Genomic DNA, 13,029 nt, shown 5'->3' with positions numbered 1-13,029 from the left:
AGAGAGACAGAGTGTGTGTTTTATAATAATAATAATAATAATAATAATAATAATAATAATGGTTTATTGAACCTGGCAGAGTAAGGCCATACGGCTTTCTCTATCATTCAACCAGGAGTAAAACTGCTTTACAAAAAACGCTACAAATTTAAAAATTACACTACAATTTTACAGAAAAAACTGAATAAGAAAATAATAATAATAATAATAATAATAATAATAATATAATGTAAAGAAGTAAGTAGAAATCATACATAATATATAACATACAGAAAGAAAGGAAAAAGCATAACAAAATGTGAACAGCAGGTCAAAATAAATGAGACGTACAAAGTACAAAAAAATAAGACAATTATTGAGAATAATAAAAATAATAATAATAATAGTAGTAGTAATAATTATAATAATAATGATAATAATAATAATAATAATAATAGTAGTAGTAGTAGTAGTAGTAGTAGTAATAGTAGTAGTAGTAGTAGTAGTAATGAAATAGTGAAATATGTATGTATGTATGTATGTATGTATGTATGTATGTATGTATGTATGTATGTATGCATGCATGTTCATACCGATTCTGCTCGCACTGTCAGGAGACCATTAACAAGAGTAACTCTCAGATGTTTGAGTTCCAGGTCTTACTACATTTCCTAACTTGGTTTAATAAATTTCGTGAAACTGGAAGTGTTCAAGATAAGAAAGGAAAAAGAGGAGGTGGAATATGATGCTGGGGACTGGATTAAGTTTGCTCAGGATAGGAACCGATGGCGGACTTACGTGATGGCGCCAATGAATCTCCGAGTTCCCTAAAAGCTATTTGTAAGTAAGTAATTTAGCTCTCTCAGTAAACAGAGTGGAGTGTTTACTTGCGGATGAGTAGTATCTAGCTGACATGATAATAATTATATTATAAATACAATACATTCTGAAACACAATGCATAAGGGTTTCACAATGTTCCTGGTCTACAATGTTACTGACTCTACTACATGTAATAAAATAACAAGTTCATAAACATATCAAGTTTATATACATACATGTCACTCATCAAATTCTATATCGAGGATATTATAAATCAAGTAAGTACAAAAATGCTCCACATCACACATTTCAAAGATATGATGAAAACTTGGGCATCCCTATACACGAATAAAACCTTCGCACTGCAATATTCTATGCATTAGAGTTTAAAATAACGTACATTTATCAAGTCGACATGATACGTGTGTGTTGCGTTTTAAAAGGAAGACAACAATGCATGCGATGATATGTAATAACTAAAATTATGATTTGGCTCAAAATTCTTTCCCTCCATTTCGAAAACTGTACAGAAGAGATATATAAAATGAAATCAGAAGACTGTAAATACAATGATTTAAGAACGAAAAGGAAATTACATTACGTGACACTGAAACACATTTCCGTTTCGTTCTTTACATTTCCTGGACAAAATAACATGCGTTGTAGCGTTGTAACTCATTTATCTGTCCCTCGTAAAAGTTTCTGAACAGCATAAAAGTACAACTCCTTGCTTTGACATAATGTAGGTCACTTTAACAGAAATACCGTTAAGTTTATTTACGAAATTGCTGGGTTAATCCTGTGCAAATATACATTTCTTGGACAACTACATCGTAATAAATTGTGTGCCGCTTATGAAGGATAACTCTGAAGGCGTAAGTATTTAACAGATTACCTGGAAGCTATTTTTGATTAAAATATAATATATATCCTTATGTATTAAAATATAAAGAAGTTATAATGATACATTATAACAGTTATTGTATCGCTTAGAAAGTAGGCCTTAAGGAGTATCATATCCTACTTTTGAAGCATTTTAAAAATAGATTCCAGTGTTCTGCCAAGGTTTTCAGAATAAAAAGACAAACCGGTAGTTAAGTTATTATCCGAAATTTTGTAGATATTTTTAGGATGGTCATACAATAAGGAAAGAAATCAATTTATTAAATACGGATTGCAATATTATTGTACATGATTTGATCTGAAATTAATTGCATACATATTTCCAGTACAGTGGCAGAAATTGATCGTATGTTTATTAAGAATGGACAGTAACAGATTTGTGAGTGGCAGAAGACTTATCCAAGGAAAAAATATTTTCAACATACCTAATTACTGAAGAACTTTTATAATAATATGTTTTAAAGATTATCTTATTAAGAATTGCTAGAAGAAAACGAATTCCTTACATAACTTATTCTTAGATTTCAATTAAATTAATTTAGATATCTTAACTTTAAGGAAAGATCTCATTTTGGTTGTTTCCGTTAGTTGATTTATTTTCGAGGTATCTCGTCTTGTTTCAATTGCTTTTGATTTGCTATGTGCCTCATGGTGCTATTATATAGGGTGAAACGTAAGTAATGTCTTTAATTTAAGGTTTTCTTTAGATATTTTGAACAAATATTTAATACACTGTTGTCCGTATTTGCTTCCTTTGCGAGATTTAATTGCAAAAATACTAAGTCAATTTAAAATATCAGTATACTTATTATGTTAATAAATGACTGAAAGAATATTAGTTTTGTCCCTTAAATATGCAGAAATTTGTTTCGAACAAAATGTAACATTTTAAAATTCCTTTTAAGAGCGGAAAGTTATATTTGTTCGTACCAAATTTCTTCATATTTAAAGGACAAAACTAGAATTATTTCAATCATTTATTATCATAATGCACTACTCTCTTAAATTGACTTAGCATAATGGGAATTAAATCAATGGCCTTCCCAAAACACACTATGAAATGTTTAATATAAAACAATTTTTATCTCGAAAAGGAAGAAAAAACGAGCAAAATGGTATTAAACTGTTTTGTTTGAATTATCTCAAAGAGCAACTCCCTGAAATTAATGTCATTACTTACGGTTCATTCCTTATATCCTTACTTAAGTTCTTGGAGTAGATATTTATTTCACATATTATGTCGGTTAAGGCAATGTATCGGTGAAATAATGGTAGAAAATTAAGAAAAGTACGTTTTTTTGTTTTTATGTTTCTATTTACATTTAAACCTTTCAGTTTCATAATATGTTTCCATTTTTTCTTTAAGAACACTTTACACTACGTCATGCGACTTTTATATATTATAATAGAGAAAACAGAAATTTCAAAATATTGCAAAATGCTCCCTGTGGCTATACAGACTAACTCCGTTTTAATCCATAGGCAACTTCCCATCTCGACCGTAGTTCGCTCCAGGCGCGGCTAGTTATGCTTACCGTTCACCATGTCACTGGTTAGAAGCTAAGTCTACGCGTTGCGTGCGCAAGCGATAAAAGTTGCACAAGTGTTGCATGGCATGCTCGATCCGAGCCCCTCGAGCACGGTGCGCTCGACCGGAGTATCTCGAGCATGGGATGCTCGATTCGAGTTTCTCGAGTATGGGGTACTCGATTCGAGTTTCTCGAGCATGGCGCGCTCGATCCGAGTTTCTCGAGCATGGGGCACTCGATTCGAATTTCTCGAGCAGGGTGTGCTCGGTCCGAGTATGACGAGCAGGCAGTGCTCGATTCGAGTTTCTCGAGCATGGTATACGAGTATGGCCAGTTTGTCGAGCATTGTGTGCTCGATTTGAGTACGGCACGCAGGTAGTGCTCGATTATAGTTTCTCGAGCAGGATGTGCTCCATCCGAGTTTGCCGAGGATTTGCTCGATCCAAGCATGGCGATCAGGTAGTGCTCTTCATTTAGGTGAGCTCAAAAAGCTAATTAATGTTTATTCCCATGATCATTTTCAAGCTTTAGAGCAAATATGAACAAAAAGTTTGAAAATTTTGTCGCAAGGAGCATTTTTAGCGACGTCAATATAAAATATATTTAAAAAGTATAACTACAAATCCATATTAGCCCTAATGGTACCAAATTTTGTAAAGATGATAGTATTACAGGCGTGTTTGTGTAGTTTAAAATTCATAATTTTTTTATGAAAATTGTAGAAATTTTAAAAATCACATAAACGTCCCATTAAATTCCTGGAAAGCAGCTGTTATAACAACTCAATAGAGTTGCCAAGCTAAAAAATTTGATTGATTCTACATTTATGACATGAGAAACATGTTCAAAATCTTGCATCGCGTTGAAAACTGTGTTCAAAATTATCACGTACGTTTGGTATGCATATTGTTTCGTTTTTATTAAATAACATTTTATTTATTTTGATAACGTAATGATTAAAATAATTTTAATTTGATTTTTTTTACGAAACAACCGGTTTGTCTTCACCTAAAACTATTATATCTTATTCAATTAGAAGGCATAACACAATTGCAGATTACCGCAGTACCACTATTTTTACAATGACTCGTATCCTAAAAAGTTGCTCACTCTCAAATGCTTCGTGCCTGTAGGAAGAAAAACTCTGAAGCATTTACAGAACATCCTTTTGTACTCCTAGTTCATATACAGTCACATCGACAACGATATTTGACCATTCTCTTAACAACACCAACATGAGCTCCTGCTTCAAAATCGATGCCATTAGAATAATGAAATTTCCATCCACTCATCATTTTTACTAATAAATAACAAAGTAACAATTGTTAAAGCATTCACACACGTAATTAAGAATTGACGGGAAGTTTCTAGTTTTAGAATATTGTAGATGTTCTAGATGTAGTTGAAGCACAACTGCGCACCGCACAAAAATTTATTCCATAAAATTTACACTTACAAACCACTTTATATAAAATAAAAGTAAACAAATATAAACATTTCAAATTTGTATTAGATTTTTATATGAAAATTAAAATTTATATATATGTTAATTAGGAATGACAGGAAAAAGATTTCTCTGAGGTAAAATGCCAGAAAAAGCTGTTTTTATTTTATCAATTTCCCTGTTGTAGATCGTTATTTATACAGTGTGTTTCTAAAATATCGATAAAAGGAACAAGACATGACAGAGAATATCTAGTCATGTAAATTGGATACATCAGTCTGTCCCATAACTTGCGTGTTTAGTACCTTATTCAAATGGGACAAAGCATGTTTATGTTGGTTAACATACTCGTATTCAATTTTGTATCACATGATTCATTCCCAATATTTAGGAGTCATTTGTAGTGATTCATAGGATACAGTGCTTTAATATGTGTACAATAACCTGTTATAGCGTAGTGTACTTCAATTGACTAGGAGGATAAAATTAAAGTTGAAGGGTATGGTCTCATACTGAATTTGTAAAACTCCTCTACCACGTGCTGTTCTTTTCAGGCTGTATTTTATAAACATCCTGTATTGTAGTACTCATTAGGAGTAACATTCTGTTTCTGTGTCGACATAAAATTTCAATCTAGCCTAATTAGGCTAAAAATTAAACATTATCAGAAAATCTCAATTTTAATAACACTCTCCATGATACCCAAGGAAATTTTGCACCTAGAAACAAAATATAAATAATTGGGTCATCAAAATTATGTTTATAATAATTGAGTTTGGTCTTTGTTTTAGTCTTTCTTCTTGAATATTACACTATAAATCAACATCTAATTTAATAATTATTTTCGCGTGATTTTATTGCCTTAAGGGTATATGTACGTGAACGACCACAAATATTATCAGAAAATGCAGGTTCTAAATTTCTAAAATTTTATAAGGAAATGAACTCACAATTGGACAAAAATTACAAGGTACCACAACAAGACTTATTAGAACTTAAATATCTGATAAAAGTATAAAAAATATTAAGTAATATTTGTTTTACAATTCAATTTTTACTTTAAATTAAATTTTCCAAAATTTCATAAATTTTAACACATTATTTCATAACCCCACAACCATTAGAGAATTCTGAAATTTTGTACACTGATTTAACATGCATTTATGCAAAAGATGGACTATACAACAATGCCCATTTCTTTGAAAATAGAAAAATTAAGCCACGAAACATTATGTAAATTTTAATATATTTTATATAGGACAAACAAAAAATTAATTGTATTAATATAAACAACTCTACATGTCTTAGAGTAGTCTACTTTTCAGAAATAAGTGTTTATTACATGCAGGAAAAATATTAAAGATGTCAAAGAGACCATAACAATATTATGGTTACCAAATGATGTAACTGCAGAATTTTTTTTCGTACTTTGGCAAAACTGGTTTGAAAAATATTATTAGTAACCTTATTTATACTTTTATCAGATATTTAAGTTCTAATAAATCTTGTTGTTGTACCTTGTAATATTTGTCCATTTGTGAGTTCATTTTCTTATAAAATTTTAGAAATTTAGAGCCTGCATTTTCTGATAATATTTGTGGTCGTTCACGTACACCCTTAAACATTATGTCTTTGAACAGTTTTTAAATATATTTATTTTAAATTTCTCTATCTTATTTTGCCACCTGAATTTTACAATAAATAATACATTAATTTATAACATGTTGAAGCAAGCACGGTCAGTAACACAGATTGTGACTGAAAACATAAATGGAGAGATATGTCACCAAATCAAATAGTTTTATGAATGTCTGCATATCATACTTTTCTAAATAAAGTCCAAACGTAAAGTGACACATTTAAATGGCAGTTAAAAGAAATACTTTCATAAGAACTACCTGCTTTTAAATTTTTCTTAATTTTATAACTTAGAAATACTGGATTTTGTTAATTTATGAGGCCTCATGTATCAATGTAATGGGTGTCAGGCAGATAATAAGTATGTTATGACTTCATAATTGGATTGAAAGTAACTAATTTTAAGCAAATATTCTTTGTATTTTAGCATAAATTATGTTTTGTAATCTTACACCTTTGCAGCATTTCAAGAAGAGGTTAGTCTTGTTTCGCTATCCATTATTTTTGTAATTCTTGATGTTATCTTTACTTAGGTATTTAAATTTCTGTGGCTTGAAGCATCGAAGGTTTAGGAAAAACTTATGTGACTACTGCTAATACGAAGTGGTACGCAATCTTACCTCACATGGAGAGTAAGATGACGAATTGAACTATTCCAAATAATTGATAGAGGACAGTAATTAGCCTATTATAGAGCTTGAAGTGACAAAATATGCATTTTTACAAGGGTAACATTAAAATAAATGAAATAGTGAAAACAATATAATTTCCTTATTACAAATGAAACAATTAATTAGATTTATTCTTAATCTCGTCAATTTACTCCCTTCCCCTATTTAATTTTCTGTGGCTTGAAGCATAATCTCCTTAAATTGTCCGTATTAATTTCTATGGAAGACTTTCCTTCCCCTTCAATGTTTTTACTTAGTCATCCTCCCTTTAGTTTTCTTAAGGCGTTAAGAGAAATGTCGGAATGAGTCCTATAAGAAACGGGCCACGGACCTATATTATCTAGGTTTAGTTTCGACTCTTTCAAATTAACTTATTCACATATGCCTTAGACCTTGAAATTTCTGCACGAGTTTACTCGAACTTCACTCGCTTACTCCAAGGGATTGGTTTCCTTGTCTAGTGAGGATAGCGACATTGGCTCGATCACGGCTAAAATCTTAGGCGACAATTCCCAGCTGTTGTTTAGTCACGTCTGCGACATCTCTCCCCCTTATGTGGCACCAACATTTTCTTATTGCCCTTAAAATATATCTGAAACGGCGACAGTGGAATGAGCCAAGTGACCAACTGTCCTGGAGTCCGCAGAGATTCTTTCCCACAGTCCCAAATTTCCCAGCAAAGATGCATGATCACGTACTTTTTAATTAATTTTTATTGGTTTATTTTACGATGCATGATCAACTGCGATGGTTATCTAGCATCTGAGTGAGATGAAGGTAATATGAGCGAAATGAGTCCAAGGTTCAGCGCCGAAAATTACCCAGCATTAGCAAGAGCTAAAACCCAGGTAACTTGTCCTAACCAGGATTTGAATTCGGGCCCGCTCTTTTCACGATCAAACAAGATAACCGTTATTCCACAGTGGCCGACACTTTTTAATTGTGTTTCCTCCCTTATCCTCATTTGATTAGAAAATTCTATCGAAATCCAAAAACTTATTAAAATTGTATTTTTTGTGGAAAGCCAAATTCGAGAATTTCTCCATCTATTTCCATTAATTTTCGTATATAAGTGATTTCATTAGGTATCTTCACTCTCATATAAAAGTTGAGTGCAAAACAAATTTAATCTTAATTTTTATTCAATTTATAATTTATATGTTGAATAATTTACTAACATATTACCTCAGAGTGTTTAATATGGCGTAAGATCCTTTGTCAACAAACTTCGATCCTATCTCTTTGATGTTTTGCGGTGTTTCTCGCTCATAGTGAAGACTTACATAGGTAAAGAACAAATATTCATTCTGACCTGAGTTTGATAAACAACACGCAAAGTTATCACTAAGTGCACATAAGTAACTTGCACACGAGATATGTATATATGTAAAATAGTTTCTATGAGTCAATATTATATTACATTAGTTAATAGCAAAAGTCTCGATCAGTTCCTTGCAATAGTTTCGTGTAACAAACAAGTCTGGCGGGCACCAGTAGTCGAAGTAACGCCCCCACAGTGTTGAGCATTGCAATGGAAATCATGCACAGAAATCTGTTCTCTCGCTAGGAGATGACGTGACCTCTTCGTCCAAACGTGGAAGTGTAGTTGGTGATGATATTGTCCGCAGAAGTCACAGAGTGGTGTCCCGGCATTGGGGACAAAAGCAACCCTCACGTCCGCACGAACTTGTACACCACTCCGAACACCAGAACACTGACAAGCATGAGCACTAGTGCCGTGATCACCTTGGCGAAGGCATTGAGTCCCGTGTCCGACGGGTCGATGGGGCTGGACCGCGGCTGGTTGCTGCGGCGTCTCTTGCCGGCCAGCCCGCGAGCTAGCGCCGGGAAGGCGAGGCTCTGGGTGAACGTCAGTTTGTGCAGGGACTCCGACAGGCTGTAGGGACCCACGCTGCCCCTCGCCGCGGCCCTGAGCAGAGCGTACTCGAGGTCCAGCGCGTCGAGCAGGGAGTACCTCGCCGTCATCGTGGAGCTCCGCCGGCGGTCCCGATCCTGCTGCAGCCAGGGGTCCGACGTCCTGGAGCCGATGGACGCCACTGCCGCCGCGACACTCGTCATGGACGACGTCGTGGACGACGAGCAGGACGCCGTGAAGCCCGATGTCGCCACCACTGGGAACTCGTTCATGTCCTCCATGGACGCCTGGTCGGGGGAGCTGGGCGCCCGCAGGAGGCGCGCGTGGTCGGGGTGCAGGAGGGCGCTGCTGGGACGTCGCGCGGCCCCAGCAGTGGGTGAAGGGGACGACGTGGGGATTGGAGGTGGCTGCACAACCACCGCGCACTGGATCGCCCCTGGAGACGGACTGACCTATAAGCAACAGCCACCAGTAGTAGTAATGTATGCATATCTTACAGTGTGATTCCTTCGCAAGAAGCCCTACACTTCTGTCTATAAAACTGCCATTTACTTAAAGTTTGTCTTGAAATTTTGTATGCACAATATGCCTGGGTTAAATCCCAAATCTCTCCGCAGCGCATATGAAGAGAAGGCATGTCACTATCGATAGTGACTTGACCGTCGGATGGGGACGTTAAGCCTGGCGGACCGCTTGGTGCTATTCTACAGGAGTAGGCTACGTGCCAGCACCGGGTTTCCCCTTTTCTCTTCCTCGCCATCATCATTTTCACCCATTCCCTACGCTACATTTACACGGACACTTACATGAACGCTCACTCTGGTACACGACATAACTATTTACAGATACACATAATGCATAACGTGACCCGCCAAAGTGGTGTGCAACTTGAAAATGGGCCACAGTCCTGCCATCCGCAGTATGTGGAACCCGAATCACGCAAAGTGAAGTGGGTAGGCATGTGAGCTGTGCGAGATGGTAAAGAATGAGCTATTAGAAAGAGAGTTTGTTTCATGATGGTTAATATTACATGAATCCAACGACACGGAAGTTAAACTCAAACCAAACGTCCTTTCATCTAGAGACATTGAACGCATTAGACTTGTAAATTGGCAGACATGACAAAGTTATTTAGTGCATTATGTATACCTAGGCGAGTTTTAGGGCCGTATTCATAGACATTTTTAGCGCGGGCTTTCGGTGGATGATCAGCGTTTTTCGTATTCATAAACCAGTGTTAGCGATAGGATATGATTTGAATTCTGTACTAGTAACCAATGGATAGCCGGGGATAGCTTAGTACGATGTTAGCGCGTGCTGCGAAATGTCTACGAATAGCACCCCAAGACTTCATTATATAGCGTAGTGTAGCCGCACAGACACGTACAGACTAAAGACGATATATATAGGCCATATATTATAATAATTATAATAATTATAATGATAATAACAATAATAATAACAATAATAATAATAATAATAATAATAATAATAATAATATTAATATAGTGGTCTTCAATGCTACACGCGTCTGACACAATCAATATCTTACTTAGATGTGAACGGACCTTTAAACCTATCCTAGCCCTACATACTCATTGGTCATATAGCCACGGCACAGGATAAAGGTCTTGCCTTGTCTCCTCTACTGTAATTACATAATTAGTAGAAGTTTGACTGTATCTCGAAATAGTACATTATGCAACGAGCCTATAATGATAGTAATTAAGACGCAAGTATGGATGTTTATGAAACGAGCGCAAGCGAGTTTCATAATATTCATACGAGCGTCTTAATTACCATTATAGGCAAGTTTCATACGACTTTTTATGCTCGACCATATTTCTAACTTGAAATTATTCATAAGTATTCATGTTATTCTTATCTGACTGAGGAGCAGAACTGACCTTGTGCAATATCTCGTAAATTGTGAGATGTGCGCAGACGCGAAAGTATTGATTTTTTCCTAGAAACAAATGTCATTGACCTTGATATAATCTAGAGAGTAAAATAAAGATTAATCTTGATATAACCTTGAAATTGATTTAGACATTGAAAAACGAGATGACAAATTGAATTTAATTGAATATTATTTACAATTAACGCTAATTATTATAGTAACAGAACATAACCTTCTGCGACAGTATTGGATTTCCAGCCTCCGTGACTTTTTCACTAATTCTCTTTCGATTGTATATCGGAGAATAATCGATACTTTCGGTTTTATAAGGGTACAAAGTTGACTTGTCATTGGCTGAACACCTGTAAGCTAAGTTGTCATTGGCTGAACACCTGTACTTTAATGAATAGGTGTACTTTAATGACATGCATTAAAGGACTGCTACCAGGTGTATAATTACTACATTTCGGCATGGTCGAGCATAAAGTATTTTTTGTATCACCAAGTAATTTTATATGTGACTATTCATAATAATAGAAGAAAATGTGTGGGCAGGCAACCAGAAACATGGAATCAAATCAATATCCTTGTAAACATAAATGTTGAAGTAGTGTTCTACGAAGCCTCGAGTTAGACGATCGCTGCGTTTGTAGGCCCACCTGCACAGAGTCGATGCCGGAATCATGTTGCAGGCCGTGCTCCCCACTGGCCGCCGCTCCGTCCTCCGTGGGGAACACGAAGCTCTGACCGTCCGCTTCGCCTCTGGGCGAGTCCTGACTCGGCCACACCTGCAGCAGGGGCAGCGAGCAGACAGGGGGACCCCCGCGGGACTCCTGGTCCTCGCCCCCGCCGCCCAGTCCGGCCTCTTCGCACCTGTCGCCTCCGTTGTTGCCTCCCCCAGCGCACGAGTCGTTGCGGCTGCCCGCCCTCACGGCGCTCCAGAGCTTCTTGAGCCCCAGATCTCTGAGTGGCATCTGAAATGCAATTCGTACTAGAACTACACCCTTAAGTACTTACAACTCTTGTCAAATTACCTCCTTGATTTTAAGGAACATAATGAAGCGTGTGAAATGGACGGACAATAAGAAATGAAGCTGTGTTGGAAATAGGGGGTGATGCTGAAACTGATCATGAAGAGTAAAAGAAATCAGTTGTGTCACTGGGTTGAGAAGGAACTGCCTACAGAAGGATGCTCCAGCGTACAAGGAATTATAAGTATGGACACTGCGCGTCGGTGCTTTTGATGTAGCATGGCCTTATTTCAATGATCTTCATACCAATGGCGTTGAAAGATATCTGGCCCACAATTTTCTAAACTTTCTGTCCACGGAATAATTCAGAACTAAAGATATAAATTGACAAACTTTGAAATAGTTCCACTAGTTCTCAATAGGCGACTCTGTTATTGGGATGGGTAAAAATGTGTTGCTGTAGATTGAGTAATGTAATTAATTTAATTTAGTAGGTTATTTTACGATGCTTTATCAACATCTTTGGTTATTTAGCGTCTGAATGAGATGAAGGTGATAATGCCGGTGAAATGAGTCCGGGGTCCAGCACCGAAAGTTACCCAGCATTTGTTCATATTGGGTTGAGGGAAAACCTCAACCATGTAACTTGCCCCGACCGGAAATCGAACCCGGGCCACCTGGTTTCGTGGCCAGACGCGCTGACCGTTACTCCACAGGTGTGGACTTGGGTAATGTAGATTAAATATAAATTAATCTCATAATTGGAGTATCAGCGGTTTCCCGCCAAATCTTTGTAGTCATTAAGGAAGGATAGAATCCTATAATGCAGGTATATTTATGTACCATTGGCTACACTGATTTTTATCTCCGCCATCTATATATAGAAGAAATAACTAAAGAAGCCACACTTTCACAAACAAATTATCGATCACTATCGATTAGTATAAATCAGAATCTTTGAACTCCAATGTATACTGGTGTTCGAAGATATCTGACCTACGATTTTATGATTGTGTAAGCGAATTTTCCAACCGCGTGATAAGTCAGAACCAAAGACATAAAAAATTGACAAACTTTGAAAGAGTTCCGCTAGTTTTCAATTGGGGCGGTTAAAAATGTGTCAGGGGAAATGAATATGTAGATTAAACATAAATTATTCTCATTCATAACTGACAATATCAGCGGTTTCCAACTAAACCCAATGTTGTTTTACAATCAGTAGAGTGGTATGAAAAATTAAATTCTATAATACGGGTATATTTATGTACGATTGGCAACAATGGCTATTATCTTCGCC

At 36.1% G+C, this 13,029-nt stretch overlaps 1 protein-coding gene across 1 annotated transcript; it reads right to left on the bottom strand.

Moving 5' to 3' along the window:
* Positions 1–475: 475 nt before the first annotated feature.
* Positions 476–11,783, bottom strand: LOC138710895 (uncharacterized). Its single transcript, XM_069842083.1, has 2 exons — positions 11,421–11,783; positions 476–9,313 (listed from the first exon to the last, which is right to left on the bottom strand). Exons 1-2 carry the CDS (start codon positions 11,733–11,735, stop codon positions 8,657–8,659), a joined length of 972 nt encoding a protein of 323 aa, XP_069698184.1. The 5' UTR covers positions 11,736–11,783; the 3' UTR covers positions 476–8,656.
* Between the last annotated feature and the right edge of the window lie 1,246 nt (positions 11,784–13,029).

Source organism: Periplaneta americana, chromosome 12 (assembly GCF_040183065.1).
Source record: "Periplaneta americana isolate PAMFEO1 chromosome 12, P.americana_PAMFEO1_priV1, whole genome shotgun sequence".
Taxonomy (NCBI): domain Eukaryota; kingdom Metazoa; phylum Arthropoda; class Insecta; order Blattodea; family Blattidae; genus Periplaneta; species Periplaneta americana.
Note: the sequence above shows the minus strand (reverse complement) of the source record. Positions and strands in the feature narration are given on the sequence as shown.